This window comes from Bubalus bubalis, chromosome 23 (assembly GCF_019923935.1).
Source record: "Bubalus bubalis isolate 160015118507 breed Murrah chromosome 23, NDDB_SH_1, whole genome shotgun sequence".
In the NCBI taxonomy this organism is placed as follows: Eukaryota; Metazoa; Chordata; class Mammalia; order Artiodactyla; family Bovidae; genus Bubalus; species Bubalus bubalis.
The window spans coordinates 38,255,629-38,283,161 of NC_059179.1; the positions used below are offsets into that span (position 1 = coordinate 38,255,629).

The following is a 27,533-nucleotide window of genomic DNA, read 5'->3' on the forward strand; positions in this document are numbered from 1 at the left end:
ATGGCCTAAATTTTCTCCTATGTTTCTGATTACCTGTCACCTTCCTCATTCTGCCCTAGGTGGAAGACACTAGCTATTTCTAAAGGTTCTGCTTTCAAACTTCTTTTTCCTCTCTACCTTGGTGATTTCCTATCTTCCCACTACTTCAGCTGCCACCACTATGTGGACTGATGACGGCTACATCTTTAATCTTCAACCACAACTGCTTTATCCTTTGTAACAACACCTCCTTTACAAAAGTCTGTTCAGTCTCAGACTGGGTATATTACTTGCACCTCAAAGTTGTCCCTAGCCAATCATCACCTTGACTCTTCTATCAATTCTGTCTGACTTTACTCTTCTGGTACAAAAAGGTGAAACCTTAACTCAGAGGCACCCCTGACTCCAGCCTTCAGCTTGCATGCCTCGTCAGTAGGCAGCCAGCTTCTCCCCACTCAGCTTCTGGACGTGCATCTCTCATTGTTTCCTTGCTACACATTTCCAATGTTGGTTACCCTTCTGCTCATGGGACCACATGACGACCTACACTAAAACAGCCTGGACCACAGTAACAGCTTCCTCTCAGGCTCTACCACCCTCCTTCCATCCCATCTAGCTATGCAACAGGCGTGGGTAGGATATTCTAAAGCTCAAGTCTAACCTCGTCATCCTTCTTTCAAAGAACTGGCCTCCCACGTCCTCCAGGACAATAACAAGATTTCTTAGCCTGGCTTTCAAAGCCTATTGTGCTTAATTATATCTTTTCAAACTTACTGCCCACCACTCAGCACCCAGGTACAACCTATTAAATTGCTCTACATTTCGTATTTTATTCTTAATTAGGAAACAAAAATTTCATTACCTATTTCAAAAAATTAGGATTAAAAGAGATTTAAAATGGAACATTTTTTTAAATGACAAAGTGCTAAATCCAATGTAAAGTGTATGATCCTAGATACAGACCTTACATCCTTCATAAAAAGTAACTCAAAATCAATCACAGACCCAAATGTAAAGGACAAAATTACAAAACTCCTAAAAGATAACACAAAGAAAATGTAGATGATCTTGGGTATGGTAATCATTTTTCAGATATTACACCAAAGGCATGATCTATGAAGAAAGAAAAAATTTACAAGTTGAACTTAATTAAAATTAAAAACTTCTGCTGTACAAAAAAAAAAAAACAACTGTTAATAGAATGAAAAGTCAAGTCACAGACTGAGAGAAGATATATGAAAAAGATATCTGATAAAGGACTGTTATCAAAATATACAAAGAACTCTTAAAAGTCAACAATAATAATCCAATTTAAAAACAGGCCAAAGATTCCAACAGATCTCATCAAAGAAGACATACAGATGGCACGAGGCATAAAAAGATGTTCAACATATGCTACTGAGGAAAAACAAATGAAAACAATGAGGTACCATCACACACCTACCGGAAAGGCCAAAATCTGCAGCACCGACAGCACTGAGGCCACCTGAGGCGGACACAGGTGTGGAGCAGCGGGAGCACTTACCATACAGGCCAGCCCCTGCGCGCCACGGGGTCCACCAGAGAAGCTGAAAATCACGTCCACACAAAAGCCTGCACACAGATGCTTACAGAAACTTTATTCCTAATTGCCCAAACTTGGAGGCACTCAAGATGTCCTCCAGTAGCTAAGTGGATAAACTGGTACATCCAGACAATGGAATATTATCCAGTGCTAAAAAAATAAATAAATAAACCCTCAAGTCAGGAAAAGAACGTGGAGGAACCTTAAGTGCACGTCACTAGGTGAACGAAGCCAATCTGAAAAGTCTACACAGACTGTATGATTCTGACTATGTGACCTTCTGGAAAAGGCAAAAACTATAGAAACAGTAAAAAGATCAGTAGTTTCCAGGGGTCTGGGAGGAGGGACCAGTTCAATAGGCAGAGCACAAAAGATTTTTACAGAGTGGAAATACTCCATATGATACTATAAAGATGGAGGCATGTCATTACACATTTGTCAAAAGCCACAGAATATAGCACACCAAGAATGAACCCTAATGTAAACCATGGACTGTGTATAGTTCTGATGTGTCAATGTAGGTCCCTCAATTTTAACAAACGTTTACCACTCTAGTGGGGAATGTTCATAATGGAAGAAGCTGTATCTGTGTGATTGTAGGATGACACGGGAAATCTCTGTACCTTCTGCTCAATTCTGCTGTGATCTCAAACTGCTCTATAAATAATTGTTTTTTAAGTCTGCATTTTGGGTATCTATCTTAATCCCTGAACTCTCTACTCCTTTCTACCACAGGTTGCTTGAAGAAAGGGAACAATATCTCAATCTTTTCAGTCCAAACATCTGACACAGTACCTAGGGTATGGCAGATGCTTAACAAACGTATGTTGAATAAATTAATAGCCAGTGCTTAATAAAAATTGAGCTAATAATTGACTGAATAAATAGTTGATCAATAAAGGCTTCGACAGGAAATAATCAAGTCCCCAAAGAGCAGAGGAAATCAATTTTCTCAATAATGAAGATCACTTTGATCTAGACCTGAGAGTGTATTACTCGGGGGGCCGGGTGGGGGGGGCAGTTCATTCTTTTTAAGATAGAATTACTCTGATACTTAAAACTGCCAATATGAATTTAAATAAGTTTCAAACTGGTGACTTCTAATAAAATCCATTCCACTAGCCAGTTTACCAACCAGGTCTACCACTTTGGGTATTTGATCACAATACAGATTAAATTGAAAATTCTTTGGTAAATCCTGAAAACAATTTGTAGAGGTTCAGTGTTAAAGGAGTTCAAAGAATGTTAACAATTCCTTTTATAAAAGCCTTTAAAAATGAAGTGCTGGTAGAGAGATTCCACTAAAAAACAAAACCTTCGGCACATTTCAATTATGTCTATTACACATGCAAATAGGGCTTAAGAGTCAAGGTGCAACTCAATACTGCTTTTTTCCTTTCTTTTGAAGGGGGAGTTGGGGGAAGTGAGTACCAAATCAAATTAATGTTACTAGAGATTAAAATACTCCATTATCTCTCCTGGGACTGGGCATGCACACTGATACCTGGATGGCAAAACAGAACCTAACACATAAATGTCCGTGGGGATTAACAGTAATTTACTTATTATTATTCTCACAGGGTATCTTTTATGAGATCTCGTAGGCAAGACAATTAAGAAATTGTGGTCAGTGACATCACAGATCATGGACAGCAAACTCAGACCTAGCTGCTTCTCTATCATGGTATGGAAATCTCTATGTTATTGACAAAGTCCTAAAACATTGAGGACTGAAGGATATCCATGAAATTAAGGCATGTTTCATCAAGAATATTATGTTTGATCAAGTTTAACTTATGGTTTTTTTCCTGGTGAAAAAAGAATTAGTTATAAATAAAATGTAGTTAAACTGAATAGCAGACAACAAAATAAAAAAATAGTCAATCAATTTACGAATTTCCAAACACAAGCCCTATGAATTCCGAGAGTTTGCCATTTCTTTAAAACTAAGCTTCTCAAACTTTGTTCTCGTTAATACTCTGCCTGATGCATGAGAATAAATGTGACAACAAGCATAGATTGCCTTGACATCTCAAATTTAACTTAAAAATTCAGGTAGATTTTTACATTTTATTCCGCACCATAATCATGTTTGTCTTAACACAAAAAAGACAATCTAGGCAGAGGTAACTCTTCCATGAAGGAGGGGACAAAAGCAAGTTGGCCCACAGTGCCCCTGGCCAAAAGTACCACAAGCTGGCTCTGCACCCAGGACAAAGCCAAAAACAAAGTCAAAGTATTAGCTGCTCAGTCACGTCTGACTCTTCAACTCTATGGACTGTAGCCCACCAGGATCCTCTGTCTATGGGATTACTCAGGCAAGAATACTAGAGTAGGTTGCCATTTCCTTCTCCAGGGATCAAACCTGGGGTCTCCTGCATTGCAGGCAGATTCTTGACCGTCTGAGCCACCAGGAAGCCCAAGTTCTGGAAAAGAAGCCTTGGCACCCTCTGGTCACCAGGACGGCCTCCAATGTTCAAGAACATCCTGCAAGGGGTTGTGGCCAGAAAGCACCTGCTTCCTTAAACCATCATCTCTGCAGCGCTTTCAAGACGAGGTACACGAGGCCACCGGACTTCCTGGGGCCTCTCCACAGGGTGACACAAACCCCAGGCTCGGTGTATGTATCCTCCTTGGAAGCAGAGCTGCTAGGGTGACTGGGAGATTTCTGGCTATGCTACACCTTAGGCTGAAAAGCCCAGCCTTAAGAAGTCTTGGCAAGTTAAGAGCTGGTTTTCTAGGACTCTAACATTGTGTAATTTTGCCAGAAAAAAAATTATTGTTCCATGTAAAAAGACTTTCTAGCCTCTTCTTCCAAACAAGAACTTTTAAAAGAAAATAACATTTATAAGACAAGTACCCACTTATTTGGTTAGAAGGGATATACTACTACCTGTGTGAATTTCCTAAGGCAGGGACCCTTTTCCCAAAGCAGACTCAAACTTTGAGGAGTTTTCCATAAGCAGCAGTTATCCTTCTTACTCTGATAGCTTTGAACAATTTAATTTGAACTCAGTCATGTGAGTTTAGAAAAACTCATCAAGCTTTAAGGTTAAGCCACAGCTTAGATATTTACCCTGCACTGTTCTTATTAGTGTTATGTAATAATTTCTGAACACAGGATTATACACTGCCTTCCAAGTCATAAATTTTCTACTTAAATAGGGAATATTTTTACTTAATTTCAATGTGGTACACAGTTTATTTCATCAAAGATTATTACTGAACATACACATTGAAAAGAATTTTTATGTCTATTTCTTTTTACCAAATGTATGTTCTTTATCAGTCAGCGAAAAATATGAACTCCTAAGTTCTTTTATGATTTATGATTTTTAAAGCTGAGAATATAGTTACTTGTAAATAATTTAACTTATTTAAAGCAATCGTTACTGATTCTATAGATGCTTTGTAGTAAGACCACAGCAAGAGCCACCATTTCCAGCTTTACCACGTGGCAAGCCTACCATGAGCGCTTTATGGTGCCTAACATCGCGCAATTTCTCCCACAACGCCAAGGCTGTCATCCCATTTCACAGTGAGGCTCAGAAAGGCTAAGTAAGGTCAGACAGCTATTCAACAGACTCAAATCCAGACCTGAGTCCTAAACCTGAATTCTTTATACCTATCCTATACGTGCTTTAGGATATTCTACTATGACTATACTTATACTTTTACATAACACTGAAAAGTCCTCTGGTAGAAGTAGTTAATCAAATATATCTTCTGAATCAAACATGAAGTTATATCTGGTATGATCTCCATTTTTAATTTATCTGGGAAATTTAATTTCTTTGAAAGTGAAAAAATCTACATGAAACAATATATTGTACACCTCAAGTAAACAAAACATGTGATTAACCTGAATATCCCCATTCCCACACCAGGCTCCATAACAAAGAGGCTGTTATCCTTAAGGCAGAGCTGCTGCAGGGCACTCACTAATTGGCTCCTGGAAGCCTAAAGGAGCAAACACACTTCCTCAGAACCTACCAGGCAGGGAACGACAGACTGAGACTGAGACTCCAACTGGAAAAACAATGGTAAAATTACTAGGTAGTTAGCAGACAATTAAAGATAAAACAGTATATAGTCACTGTTATAAAACATTCTTTCAAAATGCATCTCTCAATTTTTAAAATAAGCTTCCTTGCTATGTACTAAAAACTACTCTGTCTACTCATTCCCCAAGTTGAAAAATCTCGTTCAATGGTCAACAACAAAAGTTCAAAGGCCTCTTCCTTGAAGAAGCACTTCCCAATCTCTAGCAAGCTCTTCCTCTCCCTTCTCATAACAAACCGTATTCAACACAGTTCACTCGGCCTGGATTACTGGTCATTGCTTACACGTCCCACTCCCTAGCTTAGGAGGCTACTTGTAACCTATGAATCTCATCTTTACTCATCTACCTCCAGCCCCCGTAGAGTTTTACAAACATGTTTGTTGAAATGACCTTTAAAAATTGGCAATCTGAATTAAGTTTTATTCTGGGTAAACTGACCCATGTAATTGCTATTAAGTAGTATTAGCACTTTTGTCAGAAAGATATCTAAGCTTAAAATAAATATATAAAATACATAAAACATTTTTATTTGTTGTATACTATATTTAAAGTAGTTACATAATACTGTACTTTAATATTTATATTGATTTATATACATTTACATTATATTTATCATCTGTTATATGTGTGTGCATGTGCACACGCTCAGTCCACTAAGTCATGCTGGGATCTTTGCGATCCCATGGACTGCAGTCTGCCAAGCTCCTCTGTCCATGTAATTGTCCAGGCAAGAATACTAAAGTCAGTTGCCATTTCCTCCTCCAGGGGAATCTTCCCCACCCAGGATCGAACCAGCATTTCCTACATCTCCTGCATTGTCAGGCAGATTCTTTTCCACTCAGCCACCTGGGAAGCTTCTGTTATACAATACTGAATTGTATTAGTATATCAAATCAAAGATAAATAATTTATATTTAAAATATAAGTTCAAGGAGACAAATGTCAAATGCCTGAATTCTAATATTCTTAGAAACTAGCTAAATGCATATAAGGAAGATGATTTCCAAATCAAATTAATTGCTTCCTATCAATTCCAAATCAAATTAATTAATTTCTATCACCAGCAGCTATTTAAAACACTCTGGCCACAGGTAACACTACCACCACATGTTAAATATATAGAAATAGCACCTGTATTTAAAAAATTAAAGCTTTATTGTTATGAAGGGTAACCACAGGTGATGTGGACACAGCAGTCCAAAACGAAATGCTTTAAACATCGAAGCAGGAGGCCTACAAAAGCGGTGCACAAACAAGGGAAAAGCATAAAAGAAAGAAAAGTTATTCTTAGTGAGAAACTGACAAAAGGGATCCCAAGGGGCAAGACTTGGTAAAGCCAAAGCCACGGAGAGAAATGCATGTAGTAATAACAGTGTTAAGGTGAATACACTTTAAATGCATTAAGTCCATAAGCAGTTATAGAAATGTGCATTCCTGAGTTCAAAGAAACTGAAGTATTTTCCAGGTTTCAAAAACAAACTCTCATGAACTGTTACTAGGTTGATACTAACTTCCTTGTCTCCAATAACTCAAAATATGTAATTCCTATTCTCTAAAAACAAAATTCTAAAATAAACAGCATCACATTAAAAACACAAAAAACTCAAACCTCTTCATCAAGACTGGAATGCCAAGTTTGATTCAAAGACTAAAGATCTGACACTGCTACAATACAGTTCTTACAGTGCTGTGATTCATCGGATTTAAGACACTGATTAAAGACACATCACTGAAATGATCCTCCTCGTTTTTCCTCCTTTACCAGTCCCCCAACATCCCTACCCTACACACACACACAGGCAGAATGGTCAAATCCCATCTATGTTAGTCCAGAAATGTATCTCAGAGATGTTCCCTTCTTTCCATCCTCACTGCCAAGTGACCTCAATCAAACTCTCACCTCAACCATCATGGTAACTTCTTAACTTGTTCTCTTGCTCCAAGGCCTCCTCCCTGCTGCCACTCCCGGCCCCAGGAAATCCCCATGCTACAGAATACTGAAGATATTACTCTGATGGTATCACAACCCAATGTAAAAATCTTTCATAGTACCCCAATGCTGATATAATGTCCAGTCCTTAGCATGGAATTTAGACCTAATTTTTATGTGCCTGTTTTGATGAGCTCTTAGAGCAGGATTTGTATCTTAATAACCTCTGCTATCCTTATATATAGCAAATATGAAAGTGAAAGTGTAGTTGCTCAGTCGTGTCCAACTCTTTGCAACCCCATGGACTGTAGCCCGCCAGGCTCCTCCTATATCCCAGCACGAGACCTAGTTCTAGCTTATTCATCCAAAAATAATGAAAATTGAAAACATCATTTGATTATGAGATCTGAAATTCAGAAAAAGTCATTCTGATGGACTTGAGCAGACAACACAGAGGAAGCAATGGAATGAATTAGAAGACCTTCAAGGGCTTTCTTCATATTCTTAATCTTCAGAGTATAGCATGTTTTAATAAAGGCTTACAGACTGGGAGTTTTCTGAACCAGATCTCAACTCATACCTCAACAATTTCGAATTTACATAGGAAATAATTAGACCAAGTATCTGAAATTGAGACCATCTAATCTCAGACTTAAAGGTACCCTAAGAAAATATGGGAGGGACCCCTGCAGTACTTTGGCCACCTCATGCGAAGAGTTGACTCATTGGAAAAGACTCTGATGCTGGGAGGGATTGGGGGCAGGAGGAGAAGGGGACGACAGAGGATGAGATGGCTGGATGGCATCACTGACTTGATGGACGTGAGTCTGAGTGAACTCCGGGAGTTGGTGATGGACAGGGAGGCCTGGCGTGCTGCAATTCATGGGGTCACAAAGAGTCGGACATGACTGAGCGACTGATCTGATCTGATCTGATCTGATCTTGCGTATTATGTAAAAGCTAAACTGATGGAAGACAGTCCTCTCTGGCCTAGATCCTGACTATTTTAAAGCTCAAAGAAAGTGGACTGCCCATTTGGAACAGGCAGTTTTAGTCAACAGCCCATAGGTGAAAAATAAACAGAATAGCCTAAATTTAGAGCCTGGGGGCTACAGTCCATGGGGTCGCAAAAGGTCGGACACGAATGAGTGACTACGCACAGCGAACAGTCCGAATCACAGAAGTTACGTCCTTCCAGTGTATTGTTCTCAAAGTTCATTAATGGCAATTAATGAAGATTATTAATCTATATGTAACAAGCTTCCTTGTTTGTTGATTTTACAAAGAAATAATTATCTCAAATTCTATCTTAAAGCAAAAAATTTACATATTGATTTATAAAAATTAGTGCATTAAGGTCACTAGAATATAATCTTGTATTTTCCTATCAGAAACTTCAAGACGACTTACATTCTACATCTTGTATTTGATCATATCATAACAACCTGTTCTCTTTAAGTATTGGACTCGCTATGTGTTATCCTGTGTCCAGTGCCTAAGAGCTCGTTAATTACCTAAACTATATCTCCATAGGTCTTGTTAATTACCCGTCTCCTGTCTCAGAGGACCTTGTTAATAACTTGTACAGTCTCTCTAAAGAGGTCCTAACAACACATTAAAATTAAAGATGCTTTTCTTTTAGCACCTGTCAAGTGCTGTAAATTGAGAAATTTTCACATCAATTTATTAGCCTACAGTAGTTTTTATGGATTTTTTTTTTTTTTTTGGCTTGTTTTCTTTTCTCAACAGATTCTCTGTGTATCTCAATCTCTCAGCTCAAAATAGTAATAACTTAGCAAAGTTTGTCCTTTTCTGTTAGGACTTTTTTTGTTTTCAATTTTGAAGTCTATAAATATCAATTTGCATTAGTAAGTTAGCAAAAGGATAGCATGGTTGGTATCTTCAAATTAACCCATTGGGAGTTGTACCAATTAATGAGAGCTATTATAATTAGTATTAGGATGACAAAGGGTAAAAAAGTTTCAAGTCGTTATCTGGGGAGTTAAGCATAAAAGTTCTAGTTAGTGTTAAGGGAACTAATCACATCACATATTTCAGGCTCCCAGTCATCCTTTCATTAGATACATTCTGTAAATCCCTGGGCACTAATGGATTAATGGCTCTAAAAATCATCTCAAAAGTTTTTGTTTTCTGTCTCATAAATGAAGCTACAAATTGTCAGCTGTGTAAAAAAGATTTATAGGCTGCCATGAATAACAGGCAGATTATCTTTAACATTAGACAAATATGGACAAAAAGTAAACACTGCTATTAAAATAAACCTTATGTGGGGTGAGGTTTATTAAACCAAAGACTGTGTTTTAAATTTAAATAGGAAAAAAAAAAATGTAAGGAACATTATAAAAATGATGGCTTTAAAACTATGAATAAGGTCTTTTCTTTAGGATGATTTGTTTACTATAACCTTGAAAAATAAACACATGTCTATTTTTTAATGGACGTATTCTACAACTTCATAGTAATCGTTACATGCTCAAAAGCCTGTGGTGATTTTTGCTGTGAAAATTAGAAACATATTTAAATATATACTCTAGGTAACTTTTTTTTTTTTGCAGTCTAAGAAAGGCATGTAACAATCATCAAAGATACTGGAAAAGACCCTGATGCTGGGAAAGACTGAAGGGGGTAGGAGAAGGGGACAACAGAGGATGAGATGGCTGGATGGCATCACCGACTCAATGGACATGAATCTGAGTAAACTCCAGGAGTCGGTGATGGACAAGGAGGCCTGGCATGCTGCAGTCCATGGGGTCGCAAAGAGTTGGACACGACTGAATGACTGAGCTGAACTGATACTATTATGCAAAACTGTAAAGTACATATGATAAATATGAGATCTTGATCTCAGACACTATGCACTGCCCTAAAAAATAACTGGCTTAAGTTCAGAGCTAAGAAGTGGACAGATTCTTCCACAGCAAATACTGCAAAGGGAAACACAGGCATACACACTCTAATAAAGTCAAGGATACTAGGAATGGAATTATACAATATACCATTAAGTTGTCATAGCACAACTAAGAGTTTGTTTACATGGTTTTCACAACTACAACAAGGCAGGAAATAATGAAGGGAAAGCAGGTTCTTTGTGCAGGTCTTAAAGAGGATGTTCCCAAAACAAAATTCTCTGGTAAAAATACCTTCCCATAAGGTCTTGCTCTTCAATGAGCTGCCTCTAACCTCAAACAGCATTAGCTCATCCTACAGAGTAGGCTTATGTTCTTGACTATGTATTTTAAAAAAAATTTCAGAATAAGACACACTACAAATTTTTTCCTTGTATGAATGACTTCCCTTAACTAGGAGGAGTTCTTCAGTCCTAAACTGAACCTCAGAAGAATACACATCACAAATTCGAGGTTCTCTTCAATTTCTTACAGGTAGCGTACAAACACAAGCATGTTTTTTAAATGTTGTTCATCACGACTGATGCCTAGGTGTCACCTGAATCCTAAAAAACAATCCATCCACAGATGCCATAAATACTCAACAGTCAGACATTTCTGCTTGATCTTCAATGCCTACTATAATTTAGTTGTTTCTTTGCCATTCGACCAAATAAATACTCCTCTCCACATCCCTGTTTTAGTCAAGTCGATCTCCTCACTGATCCCTCTACTTACTTAGGGCCCTGCGGACAAAGCTAATATGACTAAACTGTCTCTTCAACTATGAGTTTACCAGCACAACTCCTGATTCCTGTTCATATATAAGTACTTACTGAACTTTTATGAAATAGATGATGTAATTCAGATCAGTAACTTTTAAGCCTGAGAATCAGCAGGAAGTCTTTTTTTTTAACACTGACTTTTATTTCCGGGCTTACCCACTGAAGATTCTAATTTAACCTTGCAGTAGGACTCAACTAAGATTTAAACAAAACAAAACAAAAAACCCCAGGTGCCCCTGATGGTCAGCACTGAGGACGAGCAGTGATCTAGCTACTGCGCGCATGTGCTCAGTCGTGTCTGACTCTTTGTGACCCCCATGGGCTGTTGCCCGCGGGCTCCTCCGTCCCTGGGGTTTTCCAGGCAAGAACACTGGAGTGGGTTACCATTTCCTTCTCCAGGGCATCTTCCCAATCCAGGGATCAAACCTGCCTCTCCTGCACTGGCAGGCGGATTCTTTACCACTAAGCCATCTGGGAAGCCCCTGGGTGCTGCAGGCACCCACAAAAGAAGATACAGTACAACTGTTCAACAGTTTACACAGGTTAGTTGGGAAAACTAAAACCAAGACATAATAAACATTGTTCGGCAGTTACGTTCTATATCAGCAGAATTCCACAGAAGGGAACACTGTTATCAATCAAGACAGGATTAAAGAGTTTTCAACATCAAGGATAGTCTGAGGACAGTCAGAGACGAGTGAAGAGTGCATTCCACAGCTGAGCCAAGGAACGGAACTGGCCAGGCTTAGAGACCTCAGGGTAGAGAGGTACAATAAGGAAATGAACCCACCTGGAACAGAAAGGTGAAGTTCAGTAAAAGAAAAGCTCAATAGTTAAGAAAAGCCTAAAACACAATAATCCTTGACAATCAGAAACAGAAGTTTGGATCTGGTGTTGCAAACCAGTGACGCTGAAAGTGTTTTGAATTAGGCTTCCTTAAACAGAACAAGAGGCATTATGACCTAAACTCTAAATAACGATGCTATGTGCTATAATACATAAATGCAAACATCACAGTAATTTTATATTCTGAAAATTTATTATTCACAAGGTTCAGCAGTTGTTGTTATGAGGTGGCCTTCCACATGCATTCAGGGACTCTATGGCTCTCCAAAGACCTCCATCTTTGGAGTTAGTACAAGTTCAGCAGATTATCTGTGTAAAAGGTCAAGTAATAAATATTTTTGACTTTGTGGGTCATACAGTCTCTGTCATAACTACTCAACTCTACTATTACAGCACAAAAGCATCCATAAACAAATGGGCAAGTTGCATTCCAGTAAGACCTTATTTCCAAAAATCCGGCAGCAAGCCAGATTTGGCCTATAAGCCTAGTTTGCCAACCTTCTGTCCAGGGTATGGTGGAAGCAAGGAATATGGAGGGCTGTACAGGAGGTTTTCATGGACTAGCCCTAAAACTGGTATACAATCACCCCCCGGTATCTGTAGGGTATTGGTTCTAAGACCCCAGATTACTCAACTCTCTAGATGTTCAAGCCCCTTGTATAAAAAACCTAGTATTTGCATGTAACCTATACACATCCTTCCTGTATACTTTAAATCATCTCTAGATTACTTATAACACTCAACACAATGTAAGTGCTATATGAATAGTTGTAAATACTGTGTAAATGGCTGCCAGCAAGCAGCAAGTTAAGTTTTATTTTCCGGAACTTTCTAAAATTTTTCCCCCCACATATTTTTGACCCAAGATTGCTTGATTCCACGGATGCAAAGAACCCAGGGATATGGAGGACAGACCATTCTTCTCTTCCACTAAGCCTTCAGTAAGCCAGAACTTGGTCACCTGTCCCCACCTAAGAGAACAGTCTAGCTGTGACTCTCTTAAAAAAAAAAAAAAAAAGCAAATCTGCTTTGGTGAACATACCTACCTATTTCCACTTTCCAGAGGGAAAATAGCCCAGTGTTGAAGAATTAATCATGAACAAATTATTGAAAATGGTATAACAAACATTCAGGAAAGTTAAATATTGCTGATGTAAAAAAATCACTACTTTAAGTTATTTAACTGTAGGGTTAATCATGTAACATTAGCTGATACTGATGCTGCTAAACCACCTGTGATTTGTAATTAAAAACAGGAGCAGCAGCAATTTTAAAACACAAACAACACCAATAGTTAACTGATAAACCATTTTTCTGAAAACTGTAAGAATTCCAGCTACACTTTCACATACATGTGTAGCAGGACTTCTACAGCACACCAAGTGTTAGAATGTTATCCAGACTTCTTAGAGCTGGCATCCAGGACACACACTACTGTGCACTCAAAGCCAGTACTCTTCTCTGGGTCTGCAGCTAAACCATGTTTCTTACCTGGCTGCACTCAGGCTAGGACATGACTAAACACTGCCCAACGGAACACCAGCAGAACAAGGAATGGGTACCACTGCCAGGCCTGGCACATGAAGACATCCGCATGATCCTCCACTCTTTTTCTCTGCTGCACAGCCTTGGGGGATGCACATTAAACAGCAGTATTACAAGGAAGGAGCCTGGTTCCTGAGCAACTGTGTGGAGCCAAGAAACAGCATGGAACAAAGCACTCATGTGTCATGATAAGGAGGGATAAACTTTTACTGGAACAAGCCAATGAGATCTAAGGTTGTTTACTGCAGCTGGTAATCTATCCTAACTATTATAATACAGAATTCTTAACAAACTTCAGAAATGTGCCAGTCAGAATATGAGTATTACATTTTAGTAGTCCTTTAAGACTCATTTAGATTTCTAACCATCTTTTGTTGTTGTCGTTTAGTCACTAAGTTGTGTCTGATTCTTTTGCAACCCCATGGACTGTAGCCCACCAGGCTCCTATGTCCATGGGATTTCCCAAGCAAGAATACTGGAGTGGAATCATGTTTAGTTGTAAATAAAAATACACACATCTGCCTTTATGGATCTGTTGCTGGTCTATCAGAAAGACCTTCACAGCCCACACTGAGCTGGAAATGGGGGGCTAAGAGAATGAGGGGATGATACTAGTATTTTAGGAAATCTATCTGCTATACCATATTCATTTATTCAAAAACTGCTTTCCAATACCTGCTACCTACTATTACGCTGGAGATTAAGGATTAAAAGATGAATGAAAAGGAGGCTCTGTCCTCATGTTGTTCATGGAGGTGAGAGGGGTAAAGTGGTCAGATTAATCTGTGAACAGGGGGATGCCCACAGAAAGGAAGGCCTAGGGAAGACCAGGCTGCAGCACAAGGAACAGTTACTTCTGTTCAGAGAAGTGGGGGTAGGTAAGAGGAAAGAGACTGAGAATTAGCAATTGCGGGGAAAGGGATTTCAAAGAGCCCTACTCTATGTTGAAGTAACCCAACAAAAAAGCTAGCTCATTTCCTCTCTCAGTTTTACGTACGACTATGGGATCTATTCCAAGAACAGAAGCAAAATGCAGTAACTTTTGTGATTAGTAGGTGATTTCTTCAGCTTGACTTTACTTACAAACAAATAAAAACTCTAACTTTCAAGAAAGTGTTCTTTTGGCATAAGGAAAATTCTCCAGTTGTGATCACACACATTCAGCCAGAGAGTAACAATATGGTTCCCACGTATCTGAGATCACAGGGAACCAGTTTACTCAAAGAACAAAATTCAGTTCCACACCTACATATTTCAGCCTTCACTTTGTTCGTCTTTCTCACAGACATTGGTCACAGGAGTCCCGAAGACTCTGTAAAGAGATCTATTTAGCGTTACTGGAAAAAAAATAATTCACAGCATGTGTCCTAGTGATGCAAGTCTATAGTTTCAAAAGTGCATTTGGTTTAGATGTTAAGGTAAGAAATCAAAAGTGTCCCATATAACTGAGGAATGCTACTGGAAGGAAAAATATGAACAGACCAAACTATCTTAACTATTTCCTTTCTAACTCCACTTGAGACAAAGTTCTTCTCAAAAATTCAAACTGCACTATCTTCCTAGATCTATTTATAGTCAATCCTTCTATTAATTTATCTCTAAAAGATGCTTGCTCCTTGGAAGACAAGCTATGACAAACCTAGACAGTGTATTTAAAAAGAGACATCACTTTGCTGACAAAGGTCTGTACAGTCAAAACTGATTTTTTCAGTAGTCATGTACAATGTGACAGTTGGTCCATAAAGATGGCTGAGTGCTGAAGAATTGATGCTTTTGAATTGTGGTGCTGGAGAAGACTCTTGAGAGTCCCTTGAACTGCAAGGAGATCCAACCAGTCCACCCTAAAGGAAATCAGTCCTGAATATTCATTGGAAGGACTGATGCTGAAGCTGAAGCTCCAATACTTTGGCCACCTGATGCAAAGAGCTGACTCATTGGAAAAGACCCTGATGCTGGGAAAGTTCATTCAAGCAAAAGAAGGGGGCGGCAGAGGGTGAGATGATTAGATAGCATCACCGACCCAAAGGACATGAATTTGAGTAAACTCCAGGAGTTAGCAGAGGACAGAGGAGCGTGGTAGGCTACAGTCCATGGGGTCACAAAGAACTGGACACGACTTAGTGACGAAACAACAACAAACCCCTTTACCGCAAATGTTTTCCATTTACCACAAAGATGGTTTGTGACACAAAAAGGAAGAGTAACTTCGAAGGAATCTACAGATGTTTTTGTCTTCATAGTTGGCATCTCGTGAGTATGAAGAAGAGAAAATTTTAAAATGAAAAAACCTACTGTTTTTTCACTACTTGCAATCATTTGATGCATGTATCATCTTGCTGTCGTTCAGTCACCAGTTGTGTCTGACTCTCGCAATCCCACGGACTGCAGCATAACAGGCTTCCCCGTCCTTAACTATCTCTCAGAGTTTGTCCACTGAGTCCATGATGCCATTGAACTATCTCATCCTCTACTGCCCCTTCTTCTCCTGCCCTCAATCTTTCCCAGCATCTGAGTCTTTTCCAACGAGACAGCTCTTCACATCAGGTGGCCAAAGTATTGCAGCTTCAGTATCAGTCCTTCCAGTGAATATTCAGGGTTGATTTCCTTTAGGATTACAGCTCTAATTTTGATAGACACAGCATTAATACTGAAGTAACCCAAAACAAAGCCTCAATTTGGCAAAACGCCACACTCAATTTTAAAACACTGATTTTTAAGTTCATGTAAATAGCCACGTATAAGGCAATTAAAAATTCGAGGACACCTATTTTTCCACATACTGCCATAATTTAAAAATCATTTTCCTACCATATCCCATTGTTTTCGCTTTTCTTTGACTCTAAAATTATGTAAATTATCCAGTCTCTAAGTTATCTCAGATAGTTCTTGGCAATAACTTGGTCCAAAAAAAGCTCAGTTGAGGGGAAAAAAGCAACTACATGTCTGTTTACCTGTGTAGCTTCTTAAGGCAATATGTGAAGTGCAGTATGTAAAATACAAAGTGAAATATTTGGGAATAGCATATCAAAACCATGGGCTTCTCAATAAAATATTAATACCATATGATAAAAACATATTTCTTTGAAGTATAGTCTATAAAGAAAACTGAACAATACTTTCCAAAGCTACAGTGAATACCCATTTATTTTGATAAAAGAAGACAAAAGAAATACTAGCTTTCCCTGGAAACTCTAAATGCATGTTTTAAGAGATCAGAAGACAGGCAGGAGATCACAAGCCTAAAAGGGCGATTATTAGCACTATTTTCTGTTTATAGTGGGACAAAACAAAGCAACGTTCTTGAACAAAATATGACATGGCACTATATAAAACGTAACAGCAACCGCTGTTTACGGGTTCCCTATTTGGGGCCTGGCTTTACGCCATGCACTTTATCATTTATCGTCCCCCAATCCTACTGAGAACGTCTCATTTTCCTTATTTCAAAGACAGAGATGCAGAAGTTGAGAGAGGTCACAGAGCCACTGAGGAGGTTTCTCACTGGGGTCTGACCACCATACGTTCTTGCCTCGGGAAAGAACGTCTATGTTTCACGGCAAACAGTCTACCATGCTCCTCCATGATAGCTGCACAAGATTCCAATAGATTCATCTTATTTTTCGCTTGAGGTTTCCTTAATCAGCTATTCCACCATTCACTTCTGCAAAATGCATCATCTTTCTTAAGCCATACAGTTCCAACCTGTACTAAGGAATTAGAAAAGTACTATTAATATAACTGAAAACTCAAGGATTTTGACAATCCAAACCTTATCATGATAGATTATTTCTGTAAGTCATCATTACAGATGCTCTGTGATATATTTATAGTACCCCCAAGGTTCACTGGATTCCAATAAACATTACTCCAAATAGCCATTTAATAAGGATGTATGTATGTGCATGCTAAGTCGCTTCAGTCATGTTCAACTCTTTGTGACCCTACTGGCAGTAGCCTGCCAGGCTCCTCTGTTCATGGAATTTTCCAGGCAAGAAAGTATGAGTGGGCTGCCATGCCCTCCTCCAGGGTATCTTCCAGACCCAGGGATTGAACCCACGTCTCTTCAGTCTCCTGCACTGGCAGGTGTATCCTTTACCACTAGTGCCACCGGGAAGCCCTTAGTAAGGATAGTCAACACCTATGAAGAAAACCATGGCTTCCAAGGATAGAGAAACATGACAGACTTCAAGTCCATGGAGTCACGAAAAGTTAGACATGACTGAGCAACTAACACTTTCACAAAAACCATTAATACTTAAGCCAGTATTTCTTAAAGAATAGTCCATAGGCTGCTACTGGTTCACAACCAATCAATGAAAAATAGTAACATCTAGAAACCCAACTCATCACTTAGATTTCTGGCTTGAATTAGCACCCACTGGTGATTCCCTCTCACTACACCTCATCAACAGCTACGTAGTTTTCTCCATAAGTTTCTGAGAGTTTCTGGCCAGCATTAAGTAGAAAGAAATACAATGCGATGGGGATTAAGAATCTTTTATCCTTCTAAGATAAACAGTTCAGTTCCAAAGATGTACACACTGCCTGGCTCCAAAATTAATTATAAAAACAAGATTAGCATTTTTCTCAAATAAAGTGAAAGGAATTTAAAAGGGATATTTGATACTTTCAAGTATAGTATTTTCCAAAAGCACAACTTCCCAACGTTTAAGCTTACCTTGAAGATGGCATTATATTTGAAGCCCTGAATTTTGTTGTAAACGGATTAGTTGACTCATAATCAAAATAGTCCTGCCGATGTTCACTAAACGCATTAGGTGATTTCAAGTCACAAGGGCTATCGGCTCCCCCGTTGTTAAGTTTATCAGATCGTCTATCTTTTTTTCCAGTCACTCTTTCAAAGAGGCTGACTTTCTCCCTTTTTTCTCTCTTGTTTTCTTTTCTTACTTCAATTGATTTTGAAAATAAATTCACACTGCTGTCCCATGATTCACTGCTTTCTTCAAATGGATTTTTCTTCCTTGGCAGTGTTGCAAATTTTTGGGGTAATGAAGCAGTCACATTTGTAAATGGGTCATTCTGTCTTCCGAAAGCCGATTCACCTTCATCCACACTGCTGTCAGGTTGGTTCATTTTAGAAGTATCAAAGCTTAATGTTCTTCTGTGTGGAGATTTGAGACTTCCTGCAAACAATTTTGTAGTTAGTACATAATCAGTGACACATTATATCACACTATTTGACACATCCTGTGTGCATACTGCTGCTTTTAGAATGAGAGCAATTAGCTATTTAAAGATATTAACCTTTTAAAATAATCAAGGAAAACAATCTTAAAATGCTAAGGTACAGCAGTATGTAGGCTAATAACAATTAGTATCTTGCTAGACAATTAGTAATTTACTCAGCTCAGAATGAAACAATCACACAAATTATAATGTCAAAACTAAAGGTTCTGCTCAGCATTATAGTGCTATATAAATTCTCACTGTTCTTTCATCAGTAGTATTAAATTTACTTTCTTACTTCTGAACAATAAGATTCTTTTCTAGGAAAATTCTGATGAAATGGAATATTCATTTATGTTTCAGGCTTCTGAGACGGGAGAAATGACAGTTAAAAAAAAGAAAAAGAAACCAGGCCATGAAGAGAGACCAAGACTCATTTTTATTATCTAATTCTATAAATACAGTATTGAATTCAAACCAGCTCTGTCTTTAAACTTACCAATTTTGAGTATAGTAGGTACTCAATAAATATCTGAGGACTAATTTAGAAAATGCTAGCAAGAAACCTCAATTTTTATTCTCTAACTTTAGAAGTCAAACTTTAAAAATTAAGAAGGTAGTTCAGATCACACGGGATCAACTATAAAGAATGCATACATCACTTACCACTTTCCGGAACTGCTCCAAAGGAATCTATCTGGCGGCCAAGAAGATGTGTTTGAGCAACGGTGCCAGACTTCAGCTTCTCCGAGCATACGTGGGCCCCAGTTAAATCAGACATTGAATGTGCTGAAGAGAGTCGCTGAGGACCCAAAAGGAAAGGCTTTTTTGGTTTAGATTTCATCTGTATTTCACTACTTGAAAATTCAGTATGGGCATCAGGCATGTGAGAACTTGGAATGATTGCAGAAGATGTATCAGAAAACGTCCCATCAGTTTTTCTACCTTTCATCTTATCTTTTAATTTTGCAAAAGGAGATCTTGTTTTGTCCTTCATTGATAAGTCAAACATACTTGCTGTCATATTGTTCCTCATAAATTGAATATTGACCTTTATCTCACCCCTGTTTTTGGCTCTTTTTCCTTGTTTGGATTCTAATCTAAACCACCTTAAAGAGAAGGAAAAACTGGGTTGTAATATGTAATGAAGAGAGGATTATCGAGCTCTGTTGTATACAAATTGCTTTTTAGGTAAAGTTACTCTACATCAAGGCAATCTAAGCACTGAAGGAGAAACTGTCAGCCAGAGTGCTTCTGGTTTTATTCATGGCTTCATTTAAAAAAACAGGGAGGTCTCTGCCATGTATCACATGCAGAGGGAATCAGTCTTTTTTGAAAAGCTATTTAGACAACTTTTTCTTTCATGATTTGAAAATCACGCATTAAAATTTCTTACCAATAATAGCTATTATGTTTCCATCTAGTCCAAGTGTGGCTCATGGCTGAAGCATATTTTTTAGCATTAAAAGACACTGAGGTACAGACCCAGAAATAATTCATCAATACATACTATTTTTGGGCACCATAAAATAATAAATAACAACCAAACTTTTAATAAAATAATATTCAGCCTCTGAGCCAAAATAGTTCTTCTGTAAAAGCTATTAAAAGAATTTTGTTAACATGGGAGACTACTCCAGTTTGTTCATCATGAAAATTGCTTACGATGTAAAACTGTTTGTGTGTGTGCTAAGTCACTTCAGTCATGTCCGACTCTTTGCCACGCTATGGACTGTTACCCGACAGCCTCATCTGTCCATGGAATTCTCCAGGCAAGAATACTGGAGTGGCTTGCCATGCCCTCCTCCAGAGGATCTTCCCCACTCAGGGATCGAACCTGTGTCTCCTGCAGCTTCTACATGGCAGGTGGATTCTTTACAGCTGAACCAATGGGGAAGCCCACAATGTAATTCAGATTTATATAAAATGGGTCAAAGCCTCTTCCTGAATAAAATATGCAAAATAAGTAAAGTGCAAGAAGTGACAAATGGTAATAAATCTTGTAAAGCATTTTTAAAGAAAAAAAGAAAGCTTAAGTGCTCCCTCTTAGAATCTGTTTCAATAACTTGCTACTCTGACAATGCCAAATAAAATTTATTTTAACTGGACCCAAATCTTATGCTTTTAGTCACTTGAGTGAATTACACTGCCCATTTTCAAATGATGTGTAAAATGCAAAATTTATTTTGGTTTATTTACAGTATTTTTATCCATGAAAACTTCTCCAGTTGTTGGTGTCATAAATGGTCAGTCTACAGGGCAAACAGCCAAAAAAACTACAAACTCCAGCAGAGATGAGAGTTCCTACAATGTTTTCACATTACTTAAACAATGAAGAATAATATCCATTTCTGCAGACAGGTCGTTATTTGAATACAGCTCTGCAAGTGTTAAATTTTCTTAAATAACTCAGATCTAATTTTAAAGAATACACCAGAAGAAGCTAGCATTTACTATCAAGTGGAACACTAGTTTCAAAGATCTTTCCAGGCAAAAGAAAACTGGCACATAATATGTGTGTGTGTGTGTGTGTGTACCAGCTACATCTTAGAAAGTAACATGCAAGTGAAATATTTTCAATTTAATCAGTCAAGATCTAGCTGCATCAAAACAAGCAATTTTTAAAAAAACAGAAAGTCTTATAACAGAAAGCATTAACCTGAGACCCTAAATAGAGAAAACCCTTTATTTGAGGCAAATGGTGAAATGTGAAGACTCAGAGACTAGAAATAAAAAATGACAGCAATAAACTCTGTGGAATAGAGAACCTTCAACAACACAGAGTTGAACACTCACAAAGCCTGAAAACAAAGCAAGGTTATATACCCAATTATTAACTCAGTTTTGGAAAACAGAGTATTTTCGGGGGCGGGGCGGGGCACGGAATCCTTCTGATGGATGACCCATAATGCTCTGTTAATATTGCAGGTTATTCAGAAAATAGGTGAGTACACTTTGCAAGAAAATGTGCCCCCACCCCATCAAATCCCCAAACAAAACAGAAACAAACAAAAACACCAAGTATGTCAGATCTGTGTATGTAACACAGCTTAGCAAATCTGAGAGGGAAAAAAATAAAAAACAGAATTTTAGAAATGAGACCAAATAAATCATTTAGTCCAAAATCCTTATTTCACAGTAAAGGAAACTCAGGAACAGAGAATAAGTAGCTTCTTAATGTCAGACTGGAGTCAACAAGGAAAACTGACAAAGCTGACCAGTAACAGCTACATGAAAACAGTAGTTCTTTTGTATTTAATGACCCACATATACGTTAATAAGGTTAAACGCATACCAGGTTGTCTATCACAGGACACTGTATTTAATCAGGAGACTCAATCACAAGGGCAACATAGGTTTTGTCTTGCTGGAGTGTAAGCTTCTTGAAGGCAATTTTCCTTGCACTAAATAAATGTTTACTGAATTTTCATTTCTAGAGCTATATTCTTAAAACAACGACACTACTACTCTGTGTGTGTCTGCGTGTATGTTGCACCATTTTGTTCTCTGGTTAAGAAAAGCTGAAGACTTAGGTAAGCTTTAATGGATAAAAGCAAGTCAGTGTTTGAATATAAACTCTAAATACAGTCTTTTCCATCTTTCTTGACCAAAAAAAGTAAAACACACACACAAAAAAACCCAAAGACCCAACTGCAAAGAACTTTAACAAATATACCAACTTAAAATATAGGCATGACAAATAACTCTAGCTGCTTTGTTTGGAAAGTGATATAACAGGGAAGTCTTAATGAGACCTTCAAGAATCATTCCAGAGATAGCACTTGTTTTCCCTGGCTTCTAAAAAGATAAAAGGAAGACACAGCATTTGAGGCTTAGTGGATTAATGTTGATTTTATTTTTTCACCTCTGGAGTGCTCGATTTAAACTGTATATGGCCTCTGTTCAATTTTTGAGTGGGCACAGGTCCATGTTCAAAAACCACCACACATGTGGGAACTATTCCCAAGCAATTGGTGCTGTGTGGTCAGAAATGGGACAAGATTGGCAGGAAGGGTGCCAGAGGCCAGGACGCAGGTGCACCGCACAGCCGCACACACAAGTCCTAAAACCTGCATGTGCTTGAGTCATACCTAACCTAGGGACTCGGATGGTTATTACTGTTCATGAGCATTAAAAACAAACAAAAAAATCAACATCGTTCACTTCTGCTGTTAAAAGAAAAATCAATCGATACAACATAATAGCATAAATTACAATTTTACCATTCTATTTTTAAATACTGTATTGTTTTCTTAAATCTTGTGCCCGAACCAACCCAGACGCCCATTAAAACGGGAGATACAGAAAAGTTCTCTTTCCAGGTCCCACTCATCAAAGTGTTCTGGCTCAGGCCCTTTATCCCTCTCCTTGAAAGAAGGAAAAAAGCTTTTAATTTCAAGGAACAAAAATAAATCAAATGATACTTTTAGCCACCACACTTCTTTGCTTATCATGGAAGACAAGCTGTAAATCCTTGTCTTGAGTGTCAAGAGTAGAAAGTGTCACACCCAGCAGTTCCATGGGACTTCCAAATCAGCTGGTCACCTTCATCACCCATACCCATTTTCTAAAAAGCACTTGGGAATATGCTGACAAGGCTCAGCAATGTGCAGAATATTAAATATCTTTCTTGCAATACGCCGGTGGCTCAGGTCTGTCTCTTACTGGGTCATATGTATAGCTGTGCTGCAAAAGGAAGCTATTAACTATATTAAAAAACTAGAAATATTACGAATAAAGAGAGCTCATCAAATATGTGGTCTCCATTTATCCACAAAGAAAATATTAGGGATTTAATAACCTGAAAATCACTTTGAATGCAATAACATCACAAGCACTGTTGATAACATTTAAACGCATCTCCCTCCCCAAAAGTCCTAATCCGTTTTTTTTAGTAGCCAATAGAGAATTTCTGTAGGGAGACGACGATATTAGAGTATTGCTTACAGCCAAATTTATTGTAACTGTGATGCTGCCAAAGATAAGGAGTAAAACAAGAAGAAACTTTAAAAGTGTATTCCATCTTCAGAATCCCTGGGTTCACAGTCGGGCCTACTTTGATTTGGAACATTTATATTTCAGAGAAGGTCTGTAGCATATCATTCATTAACATTAAAAGTACTGTAAATGCAGTATCAAATTTGAAGATGCAATAAACTTAAAAAGTTTACATTCAAAACACTTCTAAATATTATTTAGTAAGGTCATCCAAAATTGGCAATTTGCAATAAATTAGTCAGTGATTATCCATTTTTCAGTTTAAGTTTGATGAAGAACTCCTCAGAGGTAACTGAATGCTACTTCATAGGTATCAACCAGTATTATTAAAATCACTCATATATATTCAACTTTACACTTTATTTAAACCATTTTCTCTCCTTCTAAAATATTTTCATCTCTTCAGTTTCCTGTGGCATTCCTAGTATTACTTATCTCTCTACCCTTTTACCTTACATATATTAAACCTTTAGGTCCTTAGGTAAAGACCTGATTAAAAAACATTTTTTCAATGAAAGTAAAAATTTCAATCAAGAGAAATTTGCAGGAAGGTAGGTATAGAAAAAACATGACATGGTTGTTTTAAAATATAAGAAAATAACAAGATCTTCAAGAAAATTTTTAAAAGCGTAAATAAATATCAGTTATAACAGCAAAGCTATTTTTGAAATGTGACATCCCCTTATAAATTCAACCTATATTTTTCTCCCATTAATTCCATCCAGTTTAAACATTCTTTCAGACTAGAGTAATTATAAGTTTAAGAAAGGGGTATCACTATCTCAGAAAACATACTATTTTTCAATTTAAGACATAATATCCTAGTTTTAACTTATATTATGGTTTTTTAAATTAGAATATATCTAACCTAAGTTTGGAAGTCTTATTAAAAAGCCCGTGTTTTTACTGTATATGTCATTTCATCACAAGAATTTAATCATTGTTTCCAATCTGATAGCATTTAATACGGTCTAAACACACTGGCTTTGCAGAACTAACTTTGAAGTAACCATGTTCAAGAATGAGGTTGTCTGTACATACTTTTAAAACTTTTTTCTTTTAATAGCTTTAGACTCCACCACGATGTACTACTGACTCTGAAATCAGAGCTAAAATAAAAGCCAACTGTGTTTACAATGCTGAAATGAAATACTGAGTTCTAAATTTGGTAATTCACCACTTGACAGCTTCAGAGTTCAACTACAAAATAAATTAAAAAAAAATATATATATATATAGAAGAGGGCATATTGGCAGATTTACTTTTCTGATATTCCATTTTCTGAAAATTGTAATGTTTAAAGATTGTAATAATTTAAATTGATCAACGACACTACGGCCCAGTCCTCTTATAAGTAGTGAAACAATGTTAATTTACTTAAAATCCTGTGCAAAGTATTCAATTATTGACGAGGTTTACCTCAAACGAGAGTAATGGATCATTAAAGACTCCACTTTAAAAAAAATGTGTCTTCACAAGGGCTATTTTTACTTCAGATTTATGCAAATATGGTGCTTAAAACTGGGTCATATTTCAGTCCAAAAACCAATGCCCCAAGTAGACAAATAATTTCCAAGAACAGAAATCCATTCAGATAATAGCTAAGCTACCCCCCCCAATTGAAAATAAATTACATAACTTACTCTGTTTTCCTTCTTTGTTTGTCCTCAAAGATGTCATTGAGATTGATGGCCACCTGCCCTAAAAACTTATCCAGACCCACCAGGGACCTGTGCATAACTATGAGGAAAAGGATGTATTTCTCTGGATTCCCCTGCATTAGCAGCCCAGGTAGCTCAAAAGAGGCCTCTTCCTTCCAGACTGGCTCAAGGGTTTTCTCAGCTACAGAGGTGGAGTACTTTTCCTTTCCCAGCTGAATTATAGTGTATGTGTCATTGGTGCCACTTTTGCCTTTTGGCTTAAGATCTTTGGCTTGGAGCACGGTGACCTGCACATGGGTCGGAAACCACTTTTGGGCTTGCTCGGAGAGCATCATTCTGTCCTTTTTCTCTGCACCGAGTTCACCAGCACAGGAAGAGCCCCTCCCGCAGGGAGAGCCTGATGCCTTGATCACTGCATCCTAAGGGCACTTAACGGAGGCAGGCAAACTCACAGCTGCCCGACTCCCTCTAGGGCTGAGGTCCAAACGCCTGGCTGGGGCAGCCAGGGGGCACGGCTGTTCTGTGGTGCCGGTGGTGGGAAGGGGTCCCCTTTCCTCTGGAGAAGCACAGGGGCCCAGCATCACCTGGCCGCGCCGTCCAGGCCTCGCGTCCGCACCTCCACGCTCCGCCGCCCCCCCGCCTCGCCCCGGGACGGGCCCTCGGCACCGGCGGGCGGCTCCCGGGCCTGCCGGGCACCGCAGGCCCGGCCGCCAAGGCCCCGGCGGAGGGCGGCGGAGGAAAGGAGTGCGCCCCCACGCCCTAATTCTCAGCCCCTGGCCTCCCGCCGGCCTCCTCGCAACCGGGCCGCCCCCCTCCCGCCTCCTCCGTGCCTCCCGCTCGCCCTGCGCTAGTCCGCGCGGGCGCAGCCGGGATCCTCCTGCCGACCCCGGTAATACGAACCGCCGCCGGCTCGCGCGGCCTCGCTCCCTCTAGCAAACCTCTCCCTCCTCCTCCCCCGCGCCTCGGCTCCTCCTCTCGGGCGGGCGTAGGGGCGGGGGCCGATCGCCCGGGGCGGGGTGTGGGGGGCGGGCGGGAGTGGAGTGAGACCTGGGGAGGGGAGCCCCGGCTGCCTCGGCGCGAGAGGACAGCGGGGCGGCGGACTGCGGGCTGCAGGGCGGCGGGCGCGCGGCTCGACCTCGCCGGGCCGGCGGCTCCTAGCACCGAGCGGGCGGCGGCAGCACTTCCGGGTTCGCCTTCTCCATGTTGGTCTCGAGAATGCGACGGGGCGGGGCCGGGCGGGGTTGGGCGGGGCCCCGGGGTCAAGGGTCAGCAACTCCCCGGTTGCCTTGGTGACTGGGGGCGTGCCTCGCGGGAGCCCGGGAGAGCTCAGCGCCCGTATATTGAGTGTTCGTCCTGCTGGTTCGCGCCAGCTTAGGGCTTGGCATTGCGCTGGGTGCTAGGGACGTGGGAACCTGCAGGAGCTGGCAGTTGTGGGGCGGGGGCGGGGGAGGGGTGGCGGGCCTCCGGGAGACCAATCCGAGAGGAGGCAGCCAAGGCCCGGAGCCTGCCCGGTCTTGGGAGAGACCCATTTTCGATCTTTGGAAGCCGTCTTTGCTGTACCCTGGATGCCCAGTATCTGGCACCGAGCGGGCATCGGATGAATGATGGTGAAATGAATCAGTCACCTTCATAGGCCGAAAACATACTTTTTCCCACCCGCCCCCCCTTATCCACTTTTCTCTTTTTGAAGAGAGAAGGCTGTTGATTGGAATGACATCCCCAACTCAAATGACGGTAGAGGCAAGCAGATAAAAGATTCCAAAGTAATTCGGGGGTTAATTAATTATATCCTGGGAGGCACTGGGCTGGAGTCCGGAGACCTGGTTCTAGTCCCATGTCTGCCACCATCAGACTGTATGACCCTGGTCAGGTCATTTCCCCTGCCTGAACCTTGGTTTCTGCACAAGCAAAACACGGCTCCATCGTCCCTGAGACTCTATGGACTCAACGTCCAAGAACCTCCTGGGCACTCAGTCTGGTAGTCTGTCTAACTTCCGAAGCCAAACCCAGAGGTGATTCTGGTCGCATTCAATGAAGTCAGCTAAGAAAAGCAAACAACCTCCTTCACC

The 27,533-nt window shown here is 39.5% G+C and overlaps 1 protein-coding gene across 5 annotated transcripts in view; it reads right to left on the reverse strand.

Annotated features, from left to right (window-relative positions):
* The window catches only part of RAB11FIP2 (RAB11 family interacting protein 2), a 43,455-nt gene extending 16,786 nt beyond the window's left edge, over positions 1-26,669 (reverse strand). For 2 of the 5 annotated variants that reach the window (XM_025274197.2, XM_044935341.1), the window contains exons 1-3: positions 25,447-26,668; positions 19,472-19,914; positions 18,297-18,762 (exon numbers count right to left, since the gene is read on the reverse strand). In XM_025274197.2, coding sequence (XP_025129982.1) covers positions 18,297-18,762; positions 19,472-19,914; positions 25,447-25,799 — 1,262 coding nt within the window. In that variant the 5' untranslated portion in view covers positions 25,800-26,668. Of the gene's footprint in view, positions 1-16,744; positions 17,326-18,296; positions 18,763-19,471; positions 19,915-25,446 lie in introns of those variants that run through there. The other 3 variants (XM_025274195.2, XM_025274198.2, XM_006043221.3) reach the window with 3 other exon arrangements.
* Positions 26,670-27,533: the final 864 nt, after the last annotated feature.